At 43.4% G+C, this 20,545-nt stretch overlaps 1 protein-coding gene across 12 annotated transcripts in view; it reads left to right on the forward strand.

The window, feature by feature from the left end:
* The window catches only part of LINS1 (lines homolog 1), a 20,168-nt gene extending 964 nt beyond the window's left edge, over positions 1–19,204 (forward strand). Inside the window, exons 1-8 of one of the 12 annotated variants that reach the window (XR_008425283.2) lie at positions 7–212; positions 10,086–10,573; positions 10,690–10,779; positions 11,610–11,751; positions 12,171–12,761; positions 14,106–14,277; positions 16,062–17,027; positions 18,559–19,204. Coding sequence is in view for 11 of the 12 variants with exons in the window: in XM_053912561.1 (XP_053768536.1) it covers positions 10,190–10,573; positions 10,690–10,779; positions 11,610–11,751; positions 12,171–12,761; positions 14,106–14,277; positions 16,062–16,944 (2,262 nt within the window). In the remaining variant the exon portion in view is untranslated. The other 11 variants (XM_045196479.3, XM_045196480.3, XM_024561861.4 and 8 more) reach the window with 11 other exon arrangements.
* The last annotated feature ends 1,341 nt before the right edge of the window (positions 19,205–20,545 follow it).

Here is a 20,545-nt window from a genome sequence, read left to right on the forward strand (position 1 = left end):
CTCAGCTTCCCCGCGGCGCCTTGCAATGCCCCGCCCCTAGCGGAGGTACTCAAAGCGGTTGCTAAGATACACTGTACGCCGAATGGGGCCTCTGCGCATGCGGAAGGAGGGGCCCTCTTGTACTTTCCGTGAACTACGGTGGCCTGGAGGGGGCCGGGGTTCGCTGGAATGGCGGTGTGATGGCAAGATTCCTTGAGTGAGATCTCTGACAGGTAACGGGGATCGGCCGCTGAACTCGGCGACCGGGGAGCTGTGTTTGCGGCCGACTAAGAGGCAGGCCTAAGGATTTAAGGTTGGGGAAGCGGCAGTCCCAGGAAACGAAGGGAGGGGGCGCCTTGTCCCACCGCCCCTCGGCGCTTTTCAGTCTGGAGCGCCGGGTCCTGGGCTCGTCTCTGTCCCTTAGGCCCCGTTAACTACCAAGCAGAGCACACTTCGCCGAGCGCGGAAGAGAGGACTGTCTTTGTAGCGGCGGTGACTCTTCAAGGGCTTTTCCCCATGAGGATAGCGACCTTCACGGATTGCTGTGAATGAAGGGGGGAAAGAAAACAAAACGTGCGAGATGGACATGTTTATTAAGTGCATTTATTCATTTAAGCAACTGTTCACTGGCCGGGCACTGTTCATGCCGTCAGAGAAACAACAGTGACTAAGAGATATGCATATACTTGGGCCCTTGGAGCTTTCACTTTACCAGGGGAGACAGAAAAACACAAAATTAACATTCGGATATATTATGTAAAGGAAATCCAGCAGAAATAACGGCATCGAGTGTGTCTGGGCCGTGATGGCTATTTTAGACAGGTAGTCGGGAAAGCTCTCTGAGGAAGTGACGTTTCCTCAGCGATCTGAATGTGGAGGATCCGGCCATGCCAAGATCTGGGGGGAAGAATTTTGCAGACGAGAGAATCAACGCGCAAAGCCTCTGACGCTGGAACTACCTTTGCTGTTGATAGGAACTACAAGAAAGGCCAGCGTAGTCAAGCAGAATGAGTAAGCGGGAGAATGTTTGGTAATGAGGTTGGGGGTGCGGAGCAGGCTGCAGATCTCGCAGGACCTCGTAAGTCCTGCGAGAAGTTACTGTATCTTATTTTTGTTTTGAAAAGATCCCTGACAGCTCCGAGGAGAAGACCAGCTGGGAGCCGGGGTACCGCAAATATGGAAGGCTGGACAAAGAGTTGACATTATTTTAAACGAAGTCACCCAATACACCAGATATTTGGCTACCACCAATGTCCTAATTATATAAGAGAAGTAATTTTAATATAAGAACTGCTTTTACATAATAAAAACATATTAAGATGTTGTATGGCAGATGGGGGCCACTACACGCACTTCCAGTTTGCCCCGATATTTGCTTTTACATTTTCATTCATTCAGAAATACTCCTGAGCTACCTATTGGCTTATGTAGGCAACCTGGGCTCAGTCCTGGCCAGGGAAGTGTCTAATCAAGTGTGAACCAAACTAGAAAATAGTTACGGGCGATGCAGCAAGACAAATACTGTGCTCTATGCTGAGAGAGCATTTGGCAGGGAACCCACCCCTGACTTGCTATACATTAGGCCTCCCAAGGCTGGAGCTTTTCAAGTTGAAGGCTGAGAGTGGAAAGTAGAAAATAGAGTATGACTGAGTCAAAAAGAAAGGGCTAGGCAAAGCCTGGGTGTCCTCACAGTACACAGTGTTTCTGAAGAACTCAGAGAAAGCCTGGAACTTCGTTTGTGGGCCACTGATGTGCGGAGACTCCAATGGTCAATCCTTGAAGGGCTTACAAAGCTATGGTCAGGGGTTTGGATTTGATCCTAAGGAAAGGGGTTTTTGGAAGGAAGTGGGTGTAGGGTAGGCCACGGAACGACCACTTAGCAAGGAATCGGTTGCAGTTGTCCAGCGTGGGCATGGTGGGCTGCGGTAGTGGCAGTGAGGATGGAGGGGCCTGTGGGGAGGAAGGGTCCTGACAGGTGTCTGGGTTTCTAGCTTGGGTGGACCAGGAGATCAGATGCCCTATACTGTGGTATGGGGAGTACGGTGGAAAACAAGCTTAAGGGGCCGTAAGTGTGTTGAGTCTATGCTGAAGGTGCCTTGGGGACCTCCCAAGTGGATCTCTCCAATGGCATTTAGATACCCGAGTACAGAGCCCAGAGGAGAGCTAGACCCTGGCTGTGGATTCTGGACTTCCTGACGCCCAGGTTATTGTAACGTGAGTGCGGAGTCAGGAAGCGAGGTGCCTCCGGATTGCCCGAAGATTGCTTTGGTTATTCAAGGTCTGTTATGGTTCCACAGGGGTTTCAGGGTCGTTTGCCCTAGTGCTGAAAGATGCCATCACAATTTTGATAGGGATTGCATTGAATCTGTAAATTACTTGGGTAGAATGGACATTTTAACAACATTGACTCCTCCAATCCATGAGCATGGATTGTCTTTCCATTTATTTGTGCCTTCTTTAATTTGTTTCATTAAAATTTTGCTTTATTCAGGTCTTTTATATCTTTGGTTAAGTTTATTCACAGGTATTTTTATTCTTTGTGATGCAATTGTAAATACGTAAATACGGTTTTCTTAATTTCTCTTTCTGGTACTCGTTATTAGTAAGTAGAAATGCAAGAGATTTCTGTATATTGAGTTCGTTTCCTGCAACATTACTGAATAGTACTTCTAACAGTTTTTTGGTGGAGTCTTTAGAATTTTCTGTATTTAATAAGTCCTCTGCATATAGTGACAGTTTTGCTTCGTTCCAGTTTAGATGGCTTTTGTTTCTTTTTCTTGCCAAATTGCTCAGGCCAGGACTTCTAATACTGTTTTGAGTAGAAGTGGCAAGAGCAGGCGCCTTTGTCCTGTTCCTGATCTTAGACGAAAAGCTTCCTGTTTTTCCCCATTGAGTATGATGTTGGCAGTGGGCTTGTCACGTATTGACCTTTATTGTGTTCCCTCTACACCCACTTTGTTGTGAGTTTGTATCAAAAGTGGACTCTGAATTTTGTCAAATGCTTTTTTCTGCATTTATTGATGTCACCATATGATTTTTATCCTTCATTTTGCTAACGTGCACATCACATCGACCAATTTGCAGACGTTGTTTGTGTCCCTGGAATAAATCCCACTTGATCGTGGTGTGTGATCCTGTTAATATATTATTGAATTTGGCATGCTAATAATTTTGTTAAGGATTTTTCTCATCAGTGTTCATAATTTTCTTGTTGTGTCCTTGTCTGCGTGTCTGGATTTGGTGTCAGGGTAATGCTGACCTTGTAAAATGAGTTTGGAAGTGTTCCGTCTTCTTTTGTAATTTTGGAAGAGCTCATGAAGGATTGGTGTCCATTCTTCTTTAAATGTTTGGTGGGATTCACTCTGAAGCTACCTGGACCTGGACTTTTGAGTGTTGGGAGGTTTTTGATTACTGATTCAATCTTCTAAGTAGTAATCTGCCTGTTCAGATTTTCTATTCCTTCACCATTCAATCATGGTAGGTTATATGCTTCTAGGAATTTATTTCTTCTAGGTTGTCCAGTTAGTTGGCATAGAAAATGATGTTCAAGCTTGAAACAGGAGGAAAAGAGCTTTCTAGGCACAGGGAACAGCATTATATCAAGACCCAGAGCCAGAAAGGCACCTTTCAAGGGACTAAATAAAGCAGTACTGACATCTTCTTACTGGATCGTATAGATGTGTTCACCATAAAAGCCCGGCGCTTTCTCAAACCTTGTAGGTTGCACCCCTTTGCCAAGATGGGGCAGGTGGCCTTATTTTCTCAAGTGAAAGTCACATTGTAATTGTCTGCGCAGCACTCGGAATTCAGGAACTGAGTGTGATCTGGGCAGTGCCGCTGTCACACTGGCCTTGGGTCCTGCCATCTGCCACCGGCAGTGGGTTTTCCTGGGGGGTGGGGTGGGAGGAGGAGGGAAAGGGGCATAGATCAGTAAAAGGGAATGAGTGAGAAAACACTTCATTCTGAAGCATCCCTTAACATGTAGAACCGTATTTTAGCAACTAAGGGTAGAAATGTCTTGTTTTTTATATTGATACACTAGAGGTTTTCCATTTTTCAAAAAAAACAAAACAAAAAAACCCCTGCGTGGCACAAACCTACTGCTCTCAGATTCCTTACCAGTCAAGTCGGGTAGGTTGGTCGGTGCTTATCTAAGTAGAGTCCCTGGTCCAATCCTTGGGCTCTCTTTGGACCCCTGGAATCAGAACCGCTGAGGCTGGGCCCAGCCGTCGTGTCCTAACAAGCCCCCCGGGAGATACGGAAGCTAGAGCGGGAGACCCACCGGTCTAGATCATCTCTGAGATTTGTTTTCTGGAACTAAAATGCTCTGATTGCAATGTTCCCCATCTGCACTATACAAAAAAGTTTGCCCTGGGAGCGGTTAGTTTAACAGCACTGTTTGGAAAAGTTCCATAGGGTTATTTTCTGGTGATCAAGTTTATATTACATGCTGCCATCCCTCTGTTACTCCAGGCTTCTGAGAACAAGACTACTTCATTACTTGTCTAAAACCAATACAGGCTCTTCATGAGTTTACCCAGCAGGCGAACTAGGATGGCCCTAGAGGAGTTCTCAAGTTCACTGGAGTGTGACCTCTTGCTTCTGCACCACTTCCCATCTCTGAGACTGCACCCTGCCCCTGCTGGCAGGCCTCACACCTGTTAGCAGGTGCTTACTACATTTCCTATCAACACTCTGGCATTGCAGCATTATTTCCAATCCCCAAGGTATGGAAACAACCTCAGTGTTGGTCAGTGGATGAATGAATGAAGAAACCAACAAAAACCCACCAAGCTCACAGATACAGCATAGGTTGGTGTTTGTCAGAGACGGGGACCGGAGGAACAGGAGCAAATGGGTGAAGGCAGGAAAAGGTACAAACCTAAGTAAGTCCTGGGGAGGTAACGTGCAGCATTAGTAGTACTTAATAATACTGTTACTAATACTGTATTGCATATTTGCAAGTTTCAGAGAGAACAGATCCTAAAAGTTCTCATCATAAAAAGTAATTACTTTTGGAACTGTGTATGTTGATGGACATTACTAGAGTTATTGTGATCATTTAAATTTATATATATTTGAACACATGAAACTAATATAATGGTATAAGTCAGTTATAACTCAATTTAAAAAAAAAACAAGAAGAATCTGGTAACCAGTGTTTTATATTTGTGCCTGTCTTACATCGCTGCCCCCTTAAAAATGGGGGAGGAGTATAATTAGTTTTTTTTTCTCAAAATCAAACCATGTTCATGTAGTTTTTAGAAGCAGCCTTATAAAGAATAAAAATAAAAAATAAAAAAACAGAAGCAGCCTTACGCTGTGAATAGAAGTGCAGAGGAAGTAAAAGAAGTGTGCAGGGCAGGCAGGCTGCGGGGTCAGTCCCACCACCGGCTACATGCTCCACAGAGCCGGCTGTGGCATCGGAAATACGGGCAGATGTTCGCTGGGGCTTATTACAGGGACAGTCACCTGCAAGTGAACCCTGCCAGCACCCTGTGACCTGGGTACTGTCATTATGCCCCCTGAACATGGAAGGAGACTGAGGCTTTGAGGTTTATGTGCTGAAGCCATGTGACTCCATCCCGGACCTCTGGCTCTTATGAATAGACCAGAAAAACACTTAACCACTGACCTTCATCATATTAAGTCTTTTATCTATGACTTTTCCTTCATGCTAAAAAATAATGAAATCCTGACTTGTATCAGAGTTCTACAGATAAGAGTTTAACAAAAAGACAACGTACAAAAAGCGTGGGGGGTTTAAAGTATCGTCAGTGCTTAGGCAGTGACCTGGAAACTTGTTACAATAGAAATAAAAATTACTGGGCCGGGTCCCAGAACTACGGTTTCTGAAATCCCTGGGGTAAGGCCCTGCAGTTTCCGGGTGGTTCTGAGGCACCTGAAACGTGAGCACCATTGCTTTAAGGAAAAGAGCAGGGGCTGGTGTACTCCTGGGGCTTGTAACTGCCACTACCTGCTCTAGGCCCGAAGGTAAATAGGGGGAGGAGTTCCTGAAACTTGGAAGGGCTGCCTAACCCTCTGTCCCATCCCCCATCCCTCCACCATCTCCTGCTGGAGCCTGTTGGCCCTGGGAGAAAGGTGAAGAGACTAACTAGCCGGGTAAAGGGAAGGAGCCCAGCGCTCGGTAGGCTCTTTGGAAGGTATCCCTTCCCCCCTGCTTTCTGTAGGGGAGGGAGGGGCTTTTGAAATCGAAGCTCAATAGCTTTGATGGCCCAGGTGATAGGGACGATGGGAACCTCTGTCTTTTCAGTTTCTAGGCTTAACCACCCACATCAGCATCCCCTAACCTCAGCCTGATATCCAGGCCTCCCCCACCTCCCTAAACTTCCTGTTGAGTCTGACCAGGCAGGGGATCAGAATCCTAGAAGATAGCCTTGTTTAGAGCACCCCAACTTCTGCCTGGTGAATGTCAGCATCCTCATCGTCAATGGAGCAATATAGATTAAGAAGGTACAGGCTCTGAAATTAGACTTTCTGGGTTCAAATCCCGATTCTGCCACTGAACTAGGTCCGGAAGCTGACCTCTGGGTGCCTTAGTTTCCTTGCGTCTAATGTGGATCTGATAAGTAAGTACCCCCCGCGTGGTAGTGGTGGAGCAGTTAATCACTTCGAATTGCATCTCTTACGTGTAATAGGCACTTGATGAAATGTAGGAATGATGATTCCTAAGAGTCAACTGTGTGTGAAGGTGGTTGGGAAATACATCATTTTTATTAAGACACACAGGGTTCTTTAGTAACAGAATGCAAAATTAAAATAGTTTATGGTGCTTAAGCAGTGCAAGAGAGACTTCAGATTCTCTGCTTGTAATGGGTAACCCTGTGGCCCCCTGGTGTGGAAGGTCACTGTCCTCTGCCACAAGGAATTTTCTGAGGAAATTCGGAGAAGCACTCACTTGTCCTAATTAGGCCTCTCCTAATACTTGTTTCCTTTCTGGGCCCGACAGCTCTCTCTCTCTCGTTTATCCACTCTAGCTGGCCTCAGAGCTTCCCATCTTGCTGAGCATCCTTTCCCAGACACTTCGCCTTGTGAGTGTCTCTGAAAACCTGGGTGTCAGAGGGGTCGCCTTCCTCCAGGTCAGGGTGGCAATGCAGCCTGAGGCCGCCCACCTTGTAGCCGCCACTTCAGGGGAGGGAAAAATGTGGTAGTTTAAATTCCCTAGTTTTCTCATAATGTGCCCTTTCCTTTGGTGCTATAATTGGTTGTTGTTGTTTCTGCAAAAAACAACAAAGGCTAAAAAAACAACCGCAGTTCTCAATTCTCAGTGGGTTGCCCACAGACATTTGTTTTAATGCGGGTTTCTTTGGCCGTCATTAATGTTTTAAAAGGCCGTAATGAGGACGTTTATGCTGAGTCACAACAGAAGCAGCCTAGCACCGATTTTCTTCATTCATTTGTTACCTGCCTGGCATTGCGACCCCTAGTGGAGGCTGGGTTTTTTTCCTCCGCCTATGATGGGTCATGTTGAGTCTGGGTCTTAACTGAAAGTTTCTAACTCTTCAGTCTGATTTCTCACATCCGTCTTTGGCAAAGGCCATGATGGGAAACAGCTCGTTCCCAGCCCCCACCCCCAAAACGCTTTTGTTGGTTCATCTGTTTGTTTATGGGCATTCACTTTAGTTCTGTGTGCTGAAATGGCTGAATCATTTGAAATGGCCCTTTTTATGGGTAGAAAGGGTTTACATAACAGCAATTTTATTCTCATTTAGGGTGAAACTTAAGGACCTTAGATTTATATATTCTTAGAATTATTTTACTGCTACAGCACTGAAATAAAAATAATTCCATTTGTGGTGGAAAATGATAATAAGTTCAGAATGTGTTATTAGTTATAACCTAAAATAGTCTGTTGTCATAGAGTATTTGACATAAAAATGTCAGTAGTTTATTGGGAAGAAATGTTATTGTTATAAGTAAAATGGGTACAATAGAAGTAGGCTTTGAAGAGGAATATGAAAACTAATTTCTGACGGGTGGCTGACAAAATAAACAAGACAATTAAAGAGATGATTTTACCTGGGTTGTTGCAACAGGAAAATGCTCATTACTGGGAAACCTCTCAAAAGAGGAAAAAATGACGGGTTTTATGAAACAAGGGTGTCAGTAAGGAAGGGTGGCAGTGAGTATGGCCCTATCGCGAATATGGCCCTTCCTGGGTAGCCCTGTCTTGGAACCCCCGTGCTTGACCATTTCTGATTTCTGGAAGCATGGGGCTCAGGTAAAGTTTTACAGTGTCCAATGAAACAAGGTTACTGATACTTAGCTACGTTTTAAATCGTAGGGAATGTACTCTACAGTTTGAAAATAGGAATCAGAGGAAACTTAACAAAAGTTTTATTTGTAACTTTAAATAAAACTCTGTAGGCTTCTTAATATTTGTTTCTGCACCAGGGTACTAAAATAGGGCAGCTCTGTCTTCTGGGAGTGATCAGGAATTGAAATTCCTTAGAAGCTAACAAGCAAGGGGCAGAAACCAGTGGAGAGGGAGGTTTGCAGACCAAAGGCAGTTCTGTGGGCCTTACGGTGTGGGTGGGAACCAGTATAAATGGAGGGGCAGACTTCTGAGAGGTCTCTTCCAGTGAGGAAGGAGGTTCAGCGTGGGCAGGGGCATTCATAAATAAGCCAGGAAACTGGGTTTTGTTAAAGGGTAAGGACAACATCATGCCCACATGAAATGGATGGGTGTGCATCATGTTATTTAACTCGTGAATTCATGAAAGAACCAGGGGGAATGGCACAACCATTTTTACAATCAAAGAACCACAACTTAACCTGGAGAGACGAAAGGTTGAAATGTGTTTATAAATGCAAGCAGAGCTGGCTTTTCCCACAGCGGGGAGGGTGGCCCCTCCACCAGAGGACCACTTGTATGTTTGTGGACAAGATTCATTTGCATCGTTATTGGTCACCATTTACCACGGTGTAAAATAGCTGCTAGGCGAGGGAAGAACCTAGCCTCTCGGGACCAGCTAATTCCCAGAGGCACCACCCTTTCATTGAAAGGATATTTAGTAACCTCTGCTTGTGCCAAAGTCTTCGAGTTTTCCTTGCTCTGCTTACTCTATAGTAACTGCACTCCCTGTGATAATCATCTGTAGCGGATTGCCATTTTCTCCCCTTTGGAAGCCATGTCTGACCCTAAACCAGGGGTGTCAAACTCATTGTCACCGGGGGCCACATCAGCTTCGTGGTTGCCTTCAAAAGGGCCGAATGTAATTTTAGGACTGTAGAAATGTAACAATGCCTTAACTAGGGGCAAGGAGCCCGGCGCTGCCGCTGGGTAGAAACAAGGTGCCGGGCCTGATAAAACCAGGTGGAGGGCAGGATTCGGCCCAAGGGCCTTGTGTTTGCCACCTGTGCCCTAAATGGCTCTGGGACAACCAGATGTCCACCTTTGCATCTGGTTACAAAAGAGCTTACTCATGTTTGGAATACTTTGGTTTAACATCTTAACATCTTGTGTCTTTCCTGGGATGGCATTTTTATAACTTTCATTCAGTGTAAGTTAAGTGGTGACCAAGATCTCTTTCTATTATGTAACTTTAAGTTGGAAATTAATCACCAATAACCACATAGCTACCTAACTTTGACCACATAGCTTCCTAACTTTAGGTTTTCGTGTGTAAGTTAGTTGACGGTGGAGGAGGTTAATGAATTGGAGTTTGCTAGGTGGTCTCCAACCTGGAAGATTTCACTTCCCGAGGGAAAGCTAGTGTTGTCTTATTGGGGGAAGGCCAGGGATGCTGCTCCACTTCCCACAATGCACAGGGGAGCTTCTCCAGCAATGTTACCAGCACCAAGGGTGGGAAACCATGCTATTGGCCCATTGAAAGTGGTTAGAGGAACGCTGTGATACAATTAAAGGTAGTTTTATGGCCTTCGATCTGTGTGGAAAAAACACACATTTTTGTTTTTATGGGCTTAAAACAATGTTCTTATTACCAACATTCCATTTTAGAAATCAAGCAACCAGCGTGACCTTTAATTTAAGAGACTAAATGACTCAGTGGAAACAGATACCTTTCTCTTACGCTATGATGTATGTAACACTTATAATTTTGAAATTACTGTTCCTATTTTAGGTTTCACCGGGGAGACACACCTTACAGATTCGTCACATTCCTAAGTTCCATATTTACCATTTGGAATTGTCGAACTTCCTAGAAGATCTATTTTGGCTATCAAAATGGAAGATTCCTTGGAAGTTCTAGAACAATTATATAAGAAGGTACTACTTGGAGCCACACTTGAACAGGACAACCAGGATTACATCTGTTATCTCACCCCACCATGGCCAGACCCAGATGGCTCCACAGCCAGCTCCTGGGAATGCTCAGCCACCCCTGGTGCCCTGGGCAAGCATCAGCCATCCCCTGTGTCGCTGTCTCCCACCTCCGCAGCTCCCCTGGGTTTCGAGAGCAGGGCCCGGGAAACAGCGCTCCTCCAGTTAACCGTGGTCCAGGTGATGGTAACCAGAATACTGTCTCGCGAGACTGCGTTCCATGCCCAGGAGAGATACAGAGAGATCACTCAAATTCTTTTACAGTCCTCTGACTTTGATTCTAAATTAGTAAGCCATTTGTTTTTTATAGGAAATATTTATAGTTAAATATTTGTTCGGATCTACATTTTTGTAATAAGTTTTAAAAACATCAATAGAGGGTAAATTTGTTTGTTTTCCTATAGACTTGTATGTTCCAAAGCTCCGATAAACTGTTGTCTCACATGGCTGCAAAGTGCCTGGCGTTACTTCTGTATTTCCGATTGAAAGAAAAGGTCGGTAATCAAACTGTGTTATCGTGTCGTTTCTAGTTTCTTTAAAATTATTCTTTGGCATCCAATTTTTTACCCTTCAAATGTTTGTATCAATGAAATGTTTGCTAACACAATAGCCTGTAAATCCAGAAAAGTATAAGAACGCAATAATAGGATGGTGACTTGTATTGAGGATTAGAATCTTAAATATGTTGTAACTCATTATAAATCAGACTCTTACCCCGAGGTCGGGGGGTGGTTTCAGGTCGGAGGGTCCATAACTTCAAATTCTCAAAGGAGTAGGTAGGCTTCCTTCTTCCCCCCTAAAAAATGGGTTAGGAACCCATGCCTGAGACCAAGACCATTTCTACGGGTTACTATAAATAAATTCTAAGAATGGTCCTCAGCATAATCAGAAAAATTACTAAATTGAGCATCACATTTTCCTCTTCCTTCTGAATTAGTTAATAAACAAATCTAAGCTTCTACTGACTTTCAGCTACAAATGCTTGTTCCTTTCTGAAAATAACATTTTTTTTCTGAATGCAAAAAACGTATTTGCGGTAGAAAATTTGGAAAATGAAAAAAATATAAAGAACAAAATAAAAATTACACATTTCACCACCTAGAAATAAACACTGCTGATATGTTCTTGTTCCCTTTTGGTCCTTTATTTCGATGACATACTGAATTTTGACTTAAAGAATATTGGGATATTCGTGTCCTTGCTTTAACAAATATACTTAAAAAAAAAAACAATGTTGTATAGAGTTGTATTGTGTGCAATAGGTGATTTGTAATCATAAAGAAAGTATTATAACTTACACTTTTTAAAATGTTCTCACTTGTAGATAACATTAAATAATTCCTGGATTGCTTTTTGCCAAAAAAATCTTTCTGAATACTCTGAAAATGCGGAAGTAGTGCACTGCCTCTACACTCTCACTGTTGTGATAAAAGAAATCTTTAAAGACACATGTTCACAAAAAGCAGGTATGGATTGTATTCCCCGTAAACAGTCGTCGTTATCTTGCTCCCAAGGAGGTTTGTATTTATAACAGAGTAAAACTTATTTTACAATATCTGATCCGTCCTGAAGTATGAAAAACTAAAGACTCTCGCCCCATATTTTTTGATTGAAGATACCTTTTTAAAGGAAAAACATTTAATGCTTCTCATTATTATATATCCCTAGCATAACCGGATGCTACGGTTATTTGCAAAGTGGATATTAACTGTGGCCATTAGCTGTTAGTCAGTGTATCTTCATTCGCTCCCATTGGAGATAGACAATGCAAATGCATTTTTTCATCTTGTGAAGTGATAACATTGATAAAAATCGAACAGTAAAAGTGGGTTTTAAGAAGGCTGTGTTTTTCCTGTTGTTCATAATTACTCTTTTTTAATTGCAGAAATTCTAAAGCAGTTCCTGACTCCTTTTGATGTGACTTTTGAAGTCTTTTACAATTCCTTATTTTCTCAGCATTTTGAAAACCTCCAAGACACTTCTAAAATGGTGAACAGCTTGATATACTTTGTGGAATTGCTTGAACTTCTTATAGCTTCCAGGATCCACCTGGAGTTACACTTCACCTGCCAGAGGATTTTCTTTCTGAAACCGTCCTGTGTGCTACACGTTATGACCTGGCCGATTCAGGCCTTCGTCAAAAGGAAGTTCATCGTTTTCATTAAGAAGTGCCTTCTCTGGAAAGCGGGTGAAGACCTTTGTCGGGGGTCTGTCGCTGCCTTAATGCCACCAGATCAGCATTTAGACGCGGACATGCTGGCTCTGGCTGATGCTGTCCTGCAGGCTGTGGACTTGGGTTTATTGAAGACTTTGTCTGCCCCTGGCAAACCTTCCTGCTTCGGAGGCGGTGAAGTTCAGCCTGGTTGTGAGTGCCTCCCTGGTGCAGATCACGTGGTCCTTAGAGCAGTGAGCTTGCTTATTATTAAATCCTTAGAAATCAAGTTTCAAAACTGTGCTTCAGCAAAGGAAATGAAAGGTAATTCTCCTGTCTCCTTTTGTGTGCAAGACAATGGGTAATGACTTACTGAAGGAAAATTATTTGTAATTATCAAATCTCAGAACTATACTACTAATTTAAGCTATTGTGTATGTAATCCAAGTAATAATTTATCAGGTTTTCTTCAAAAAACAAAAGAAAATTAGAATTACCTTAAGAAATGCCAGCTTTTGGGGGGGCTAAGCTGAATCTGCCTAGCATAATAAATGACTATGGTTAAAAAAAGGGAGGTGCTATTAAGTTGCTGCAAAGTAAGTGACATGAGTCAACTCATAGGTGGATATCTGTAGTATTTTAAATTTTCCTTCATAAAATTGACATATCCACTAATATGTGGAAAGTTATATTGATGGAGAAATTGTTGCATATAATTTTCACCTCCCAGAGTCCGAGGTCAGCTATGTAAAGTATGATATTCAATTTAGGTGTTTGGGAAGTCATATTCTCCTATTCATTCGAGAAAAGTGAATAGTAAGCATCTCTAAACAAGCAGCACATAGTTTTAGTGAAAGGTTTGACTTGTAAGCAGTGACTTCCCAGAATTGCTTTGGGTATCATTTTGCTGGTACTGACTATATCAGATATAATTCTATGCAGTTATAATTTACACCACTAGGTGGCATGTGTTATATAATTCAGAGTTCTAAATTGCAGTTGAAACTTCCCAAAACCTCTTTGCTTTTTGTGCTTGATAGTAGTACTGTCTTTAAATACTTTAAATAAACAACAACAAAAAAATTTGTTACTTTTAAAGCAAAATTATTTTTGCTTTGTTGTATTGTTGCCACTAGTAACAGACAGCTGTTGTCTACCGCTCATTCATTTACATGCTTTTGCCAAGAATTCATGTAACTTTTATTTCTCAAAGATGACTAGTTATTTGGCAATTGTAGCAAATAGACAATCTGCCTGTACATTTTAACAGTATTCTATCGAGTGAGTCACTTTTTTCCTCTGAAGCTCAGTTTCCTAATTTGCAAAGTAGAGATAATCCCTAACTTTCAGACATTTGGAAGTGTGAATTATAATAATGCATTTTAAAATAGATTTTATGTATTTAGTTTTAGAGGGGAAGGGAGGGAGAAAGAAAGGGAGAGAAACATCAGTGTATGGTTGCCTCTCTCACACCGACCTGGCCCACAGCCCAGCCATGTGCCCTGACTGGGAATCGAACCGGTGACCCTTTGATTCACAGGCCGGCACTCAATCCACTGAGCCACACCAGCCAGAGCTAATAACTATCATTATGTATCAGATAGGTAGGCGAGATAGGAATGTACTCATAAACTGTTGCCTGTGCTTTGAAATTGTTATTATTTGAAGTCGATTTACAGAGGTTCATGTCGGAGTTGCTGGCCTTCTTAAAGCCCCACCTTGAGCCCTCTGTGGGGTTACAGCATCCGTGCGAGTGGCTGTCCCGGGTCTTCATAGAACAAGACGATGACATGCTGGAGGCTGCCAAAGCGTCCATGGGCATCTACCTAAAATTGAGCAGGTTAGTATATTTTCAAGTGATTTTACTAACTGCATGCCAGGAAAGCAGACAACGTTTTTATTACTGTGCTGGACCCATTATTTACTTTCCATCATTAGAAGGGGGGAAAAAAAATCCTTAACAAGCTTGTGGTTTCCTTGTAAGTTCCAGTTCCTTTCTTTCACTCAGCCCTGCATGAAAATGAGATTGCTCTTGAGCGCTCATTGGAAAGCTTGGTCGGCCAGGCAGGCCCAGGGCAGCAGAACCAGACTGGGATTAGAACACACGGGCTCTGGTTTGGCCTCACCTCTGCGCCCCCTGTGCGACACGGAGGAAGTTAGCACCCTTGTCTGCATCTTCCTCTAACTGATGTTTGAGAACTGTTTTTGCCTCTCAGACCATCTTTTCCACACTGAGCTCCTACAAGGTGAGTTTTGCCTTTGTAAAGATGAGTCCGAACCAGTAAGTCATCAAAGGAGCTGTTTGGAGTCTTCATCTGATATGCAGTTGAACTGGAGCGGATATCATCTTGAGGCAAATCTTTGAAATCGGTTACGAAGTTATGTCACTGATGGCATTTTATACTGATCTTATTTCTGCCTTATTAAAACAGCTGTGCCTAGGGTCCTTTCTTCTCGTGGCAAATACCTGTAATTGGTTACGAAGTTCATAACCGATGACGTCGTACACTATTTCTGCTTCTGCTTTGCTCAAGCCCTGATGTCCTTGCTCTATTCCCATTTCTTTCTTGGCCCCAGAGGAAGGGCTGTCTCCCTAATGGTCGGCGGTGCAGCTCTGCACTGCCAGCCCTTGCTGGTGTTATGACCCCGCCGGCCGCGGCTGCCTGCAGACTGGGAGTGTTTGGGGCCGGTTTCCAAAAGGGTCTAATCAAGAACACAGAATTCCTGCATGTGATTTGAATTAGGCTCAGAAACGGTCAAACACACATTTCGTCTGAATGCACATGCCTTTCAGAATAATCTTCGTTGTGCTCAAAGCCGGCTGCTTGCCACTCGGGCAGGAGGAAGCCTCTGAATTAAATTCACTTTGTATGGGAATTTCTAACTTTCTTGACCTCGGTTCATTGTGCCCAGAGAGGCATGTGTGTGTGCCATGTGTATATTTTAAGGTAATTGTATTAGTTAAGATTGTTTGGCTGTAAATGATAGAAACCATCACAAAACTTGGAATTTATAGGCTCTTAATTGGGAATTCTAAAGGGCCAAGTTGGCATCAGGCATAACTGTATATACTGGGATTCAAATCATGCCATTGATTTCTGTCTCACAGCTCTGAATTCCTCCTCAGGCAGGGCCACTAGCAGCAGTCCCGGGGGACATCTGATTGGCTGTGTGGGTCATAGGTGTATATTAGAACCAATCACAGTGGCCAGGAGTATGGGGTACTCTGATTGGTCATCTGGGCCACATGCCCACCCTGATCAAGAGTGTGGAAGGACAGGAAGGAGGTTGGGGTGCAGCTCCACCTTGCCCACCTTACCACATGGAATTAGTGGTTACCTGTAGGAATGAAGAAGTCTGGTGTCAAGGGATGGGAAACAGAGTACTTACACTGGGCACAAAAACTAGAACTACCAAAGTCAGTGATTTTGTTTATTTTATTGAGTCAGATTTATGTAGAGTTTGTAGAGAAAGAGATGGGTTTGAAATTTTTTTTCTTTTCAGATAACGCATAGATTAAAAAGTAATCTGGTAGGTCAGCTTATTATAGGTGAATTGTATCTGCCGAAACTTATTTGTGTAAGAAGTCATTAATCTGGGGTCTCCCTTAATCTTTATTTTCAGAGAATACGAAGCTGCCGAAAGTGTGACCCAAGAAAAAGAACTATGGCACCATCACACACACGAAAATGGCTATAACCCACACTGTATTTTTTTATTCTTTTTAAAAAATATAGGATTTGATTCTACGGTTCTTCTGGACTTTTTGATTTCATCCGAAACCTGCTTTCTTGAATATTTTGTCAGGTATTTAAAGTTACTGCTCAGAGACTGGGATAAATGTCTCACCGTACGTAAGAACCTTGATGGAACGGGCTCTAACGAGAGCGTGGATGATTGGGATTGTATTTCCTCACTTGGCCAAGGCCGGAGCAGCAGCCAAACAGAATTCAGCCTTTTGGCTGTTCTTGGCGGTCACAGGGATGCTCACGCCCGTGACTCCGGGGCTGCTGGTGATGCTTCCGAACCGCGGAACCAGGTCGTGGCGTCCCCGGAGCCCCTTGCCACACTCCAGGCAGGTGGCCTGTCTTCCCCCCAAGCTTCTCAGAGCCTGGTAGATTACGACACCTCTGATGATTCTGAAGTGGAATCCACAGACCCATGTTTAGCAAATAGTGAACAGACATCTTTACACCAGGAAGCAATGACGAAAACTCAGGACTCAGTTGCAAGCAGGGATGACAAAGAACTTAGTCTGGAGCTTCTGTCAAGGCCTGTGTTTCCAAAAGAATCTAATACTCCTTTCTCTGTTGCTGGTGATGGAGCCCCAAATCACACTGTCTATGAAGCAGGAATATCTTACAGAACAGTAAAATGCTTTGAGGAGCTACAAGGTGCCATTTACCGTTTGCAGAAGAAAAATCTTTTCCCATATAACCCAACAGCACTTTTGAAGTTGTTGAAACAGATTGAGGCAATATGTAATAAAAGTATGAACGCTTTATAAAACAGCGGCATTTCATTTCCCGGAACTATTTGGCTTTGGTGGGATAAAAATAAAAAAGAAAACCTAAAAGAAGGTTTTCTAAAGTAAGTGTTTCTTCTTGCCTGTAGGAAGCAGCCTAGTGACTTAAAAATGATCAGTCACTTGATACAGTTTTACACCGCTTGAAATGGTTATTGTATTAGTTTGCTAGGGCTGTTATAGCAAATTACAGCGAATTGGAGACTTAATAGAAATTGATTGTCTCAAAGTTCTGGAAGCTACAAGTCCAACATCGAGGCATGCTATGGCCATGCTTTATCTCAAGACCCTAGGGAAGAATCACCCCTCACCTCTTCATAGCTGCCAGCGATTGCTGGGGGTCTGGGTGTCTCTTGACTGGTACCTGCATTAGTCAGATCTCTTTCTCCCCTGTCCCATGATGCTTGGACTCCCTGTGTCTATCTGTACCCAGTTTCTCTCTAACAAGGCCACCTGGCATTGGATCAGGGTCCACTGTCATCCAGTGTGGCCTCATCTTAATTCGAGTTACATCCACAAGGTACCCATTTCCAAATCAGGCCACATTTACAGGTTCGCGGTAGACATGAATTCGGGGTACACTAACCCAGTACAGTCATTATTTCCTCCAGGCTGTGATAGGTAAAAATTGTAAATCTTAGCAATTTTTTAAAAAGAGGTAATTAGCTCTGTGTGTATGTATGTGGATGGCCTATGAACAGGGACTAGTCTTTTTAAAAAATGTTAACCCCTAGGTAATTTTCCTATTTAGAAATCTGAAATGTCCTTAATTTTTTTTTTTTTAAATGATCCTTTTGTAGAGGAATATAAGGAAGACAACCTACTAGACATTAAAGACTGGTAGTCAAAACAGGTTAGTACTCATTCAGGCACAAATGGAAAGATCAGAGGATTGCTAATTGAAATAACAATGAGCCCTGGATGGTGTGGCTCAGTGGACTGAGCGCTGGACTGTGAACCAAACGGTAGCAGGTTCGATTCCCAGTCAGGGCACATGCCTGGGTTGTGGGCCAGGTCCCCAGTAGGGGGCATGTGAGAGGCAACCACACATTGACGTTTCTCTCCCTCTTCTTCCCTTCCTCTGTAAAAATAAATAAATAAAATCTTAATAAAGATAAAATAACAATGAGATACTCATGCCAAACAATTACAAATGCAGAGGTCAAAAGGTTTGATAACAGAGCTGGGGTATGTGTTGGGGCAATTTCTACATAAATTAAAAAATGTCAACAGTGTATATCCACGTTTGGTCAATGCCACATTGTTTGTAGAAGCAAAAGACTAGAAATAAGTTAATAAGTCATAACACATACTCAGTGGAATACTTAAATAAAGACTGAGCTGTATCTGTGTTTACAGATATGAAACGTGTAGTAATATATGAGTATACTGGCCATCACTTGTTTAAGAAAAGGTGGGGCAGGAGTAATTCACAGATTTATATATGCTTTTGTGGCTTATAAAACATGAGAATCTGTAAGAAAGTTGTAATACTGGTTGTTTGGGAAACATGGGAAGTAGAAGATTTGACTTCTCATATATCATTCTCATTCTTTTATTTGTTTTTAACTGTGTACATACATTTTTTTTTTTTAGTGAAAACAGCTTTTTAAGAAAAAAAATACCACAACCAACCTCATTCTTTATGTTGCCAAGGGCACAGAAATGTTGAATGCATTAAGTCACGCATGTACAGATGTTTTTGACGCATGTTCCTCTACAAGGTTAGTAAGGAGCCATCAGCCCCTCGTTACATCTGAAATGAGAAAGAGACGATCTAACACAGATGTTGAGTGTTGGCGTTGCGGAGCCTCCACATACATACTCTACCCTTGGGTGTGAGTCAGTTCGTCACGCGCTCACGAAGTCCCACTGTGTGTGTGCAGGTGACTGGTGCTGGCTGTGCTGTGGCTACCCTCAGTCATCGAGGGGATCCAAGAGCTGTCCTGAGTTAGTCCCTAAAGGGACACCAAACCAGGGATGTCTGTCCTGTCGGTAACCATCTCTTCTGCATGTTAAAGCATATGTGCATCTAAGTGAGCACCGTGTAATGAGTCTGCTGTATTGTTTTAAACTATAACAGGTGAAGTACACAAGTTAAGTATATATACAACTTCCAACTTGATGAATTTTCACAGACAGCATACCTATAGAGCCAGGACCCAGATCAAGAAACATTGCTTGCATCCCAGAAATCTCCCCTTTCTAGTCCCCTATTCCCCCCATAACATAACTCCATCCTGAATTAAAACTACATAGATTGATTTTGCCTGGTGTTGTCTTCCATAGAAACGGGATCCTAGAGTGCGTGTCCTTTTGTGTCTGGCTTATCCAATGTTACTTGAGAGTGTGTTCTAATTTATTTTCCAAATAATAGTTAAGTAGCTGCATTTTAGCCATTAAACTTCCCCAAATCGTCGCTGGCACTCCCCATGTGCTAGGATGGTGAAACTGACAAACACAGCTGGAAACAAGCCATGGAAGCAAACAGGTTCTGCAGGGCCTTGTGCAACTGGCCCCAACCTGCTTCTCCAGCCTGTGGCTCTCCCCCGCCCACCGTCTCTGCAGCATGATCTTGCTTTCCTTACACAGCCATTCATCAAGCCCTGTCTTCCGTGTTGGACCCGTGAAGCCTTCCCCATGGGTTTTGAACCATTCAATCTTACTCTCCGTGTCCCGTTCACTGTACTGGAGCCTTTGTCACAGTATAGTTAAACCATCAGTCTCAACAGTCTCCATTGGCCAAGCTCTTTCTCACAGTATAGTTAAACCATCAGTCTCAACAGTCTCCATTGGCCAAGCTCTTTCTCACATTGTTCCCAGGGAATAGCATCCTGTTGCCCCATTACAAGCACATGACACATGATGAGCACAGGAGGAGTTCCCTCTCCAAGGATTTGATAACCTGTTGAGGCAGACAGGTGTGCAGAGGCTTAAAATCTTCTAACACTCACACCACACTTCCTATGTGCCAGCCATTGTTCTGAGTGCGCTAATAATCATCACAATGATGTTGGAGGGGCGGTCCCTGGTTTACAGATCAGGAGATTAAGTGGCTTGCCCAACATCACCCAGCTGGCAAAGTGGCAGAGACCAGGTGATGCATTCAAGCAGTCAGGTTCCAACATCCCCACCATAATTGATGGTCTTCAAGACAGAGGGTAATGCATTATTAAAACTGAAATTATTGCAACTTTGGATCTGGGTGGTGGGTGGTATGGGGAGAGGCCGTGCTGGAAAGAGAACTTTGGGGTCGGTTCACTGAAGACCTTGGGCGTGGCCCTAAGGAGTTTTGACTGTTTTGTAGGCAGTGAAGAGCCGAGGAGGTTTTTGAGTGAATGACTGGTTCCGTGTTTGCAGGAGGGGACGTCAGTGGGAATACAGAAGCAGAGGGGCCAGGCAGACACGTAGAAACATTGCAAAGAGTCCCACAGACGTCCCACTGGAGTCAGGGTGCTGGGAACGGACGGGGGGGACCAAGGCCTTCTGGCTGAGTGCCTGCACCAGGCTCTATCACTCCAGAAACTCACTAAGATGAGTAAAGGGGCCAACATCAAGAGCAATGAGACAGGAAGACTGACTT

This window comes from Desmodus rotundus, chromosome 10, assembly GCF_022682495.2.
Source record: "Desmodus rotundus isolate HL8 chromosome 10, HLdesRot8A.1, whole genome shotgun sequence".
Classification (NCBI taxonomy): Eukaryota; Metazoa; Chordata; class Mammalia; order Chiroptera; family Phyllostomidae; genus Desmodus; species Desmodus rotundus.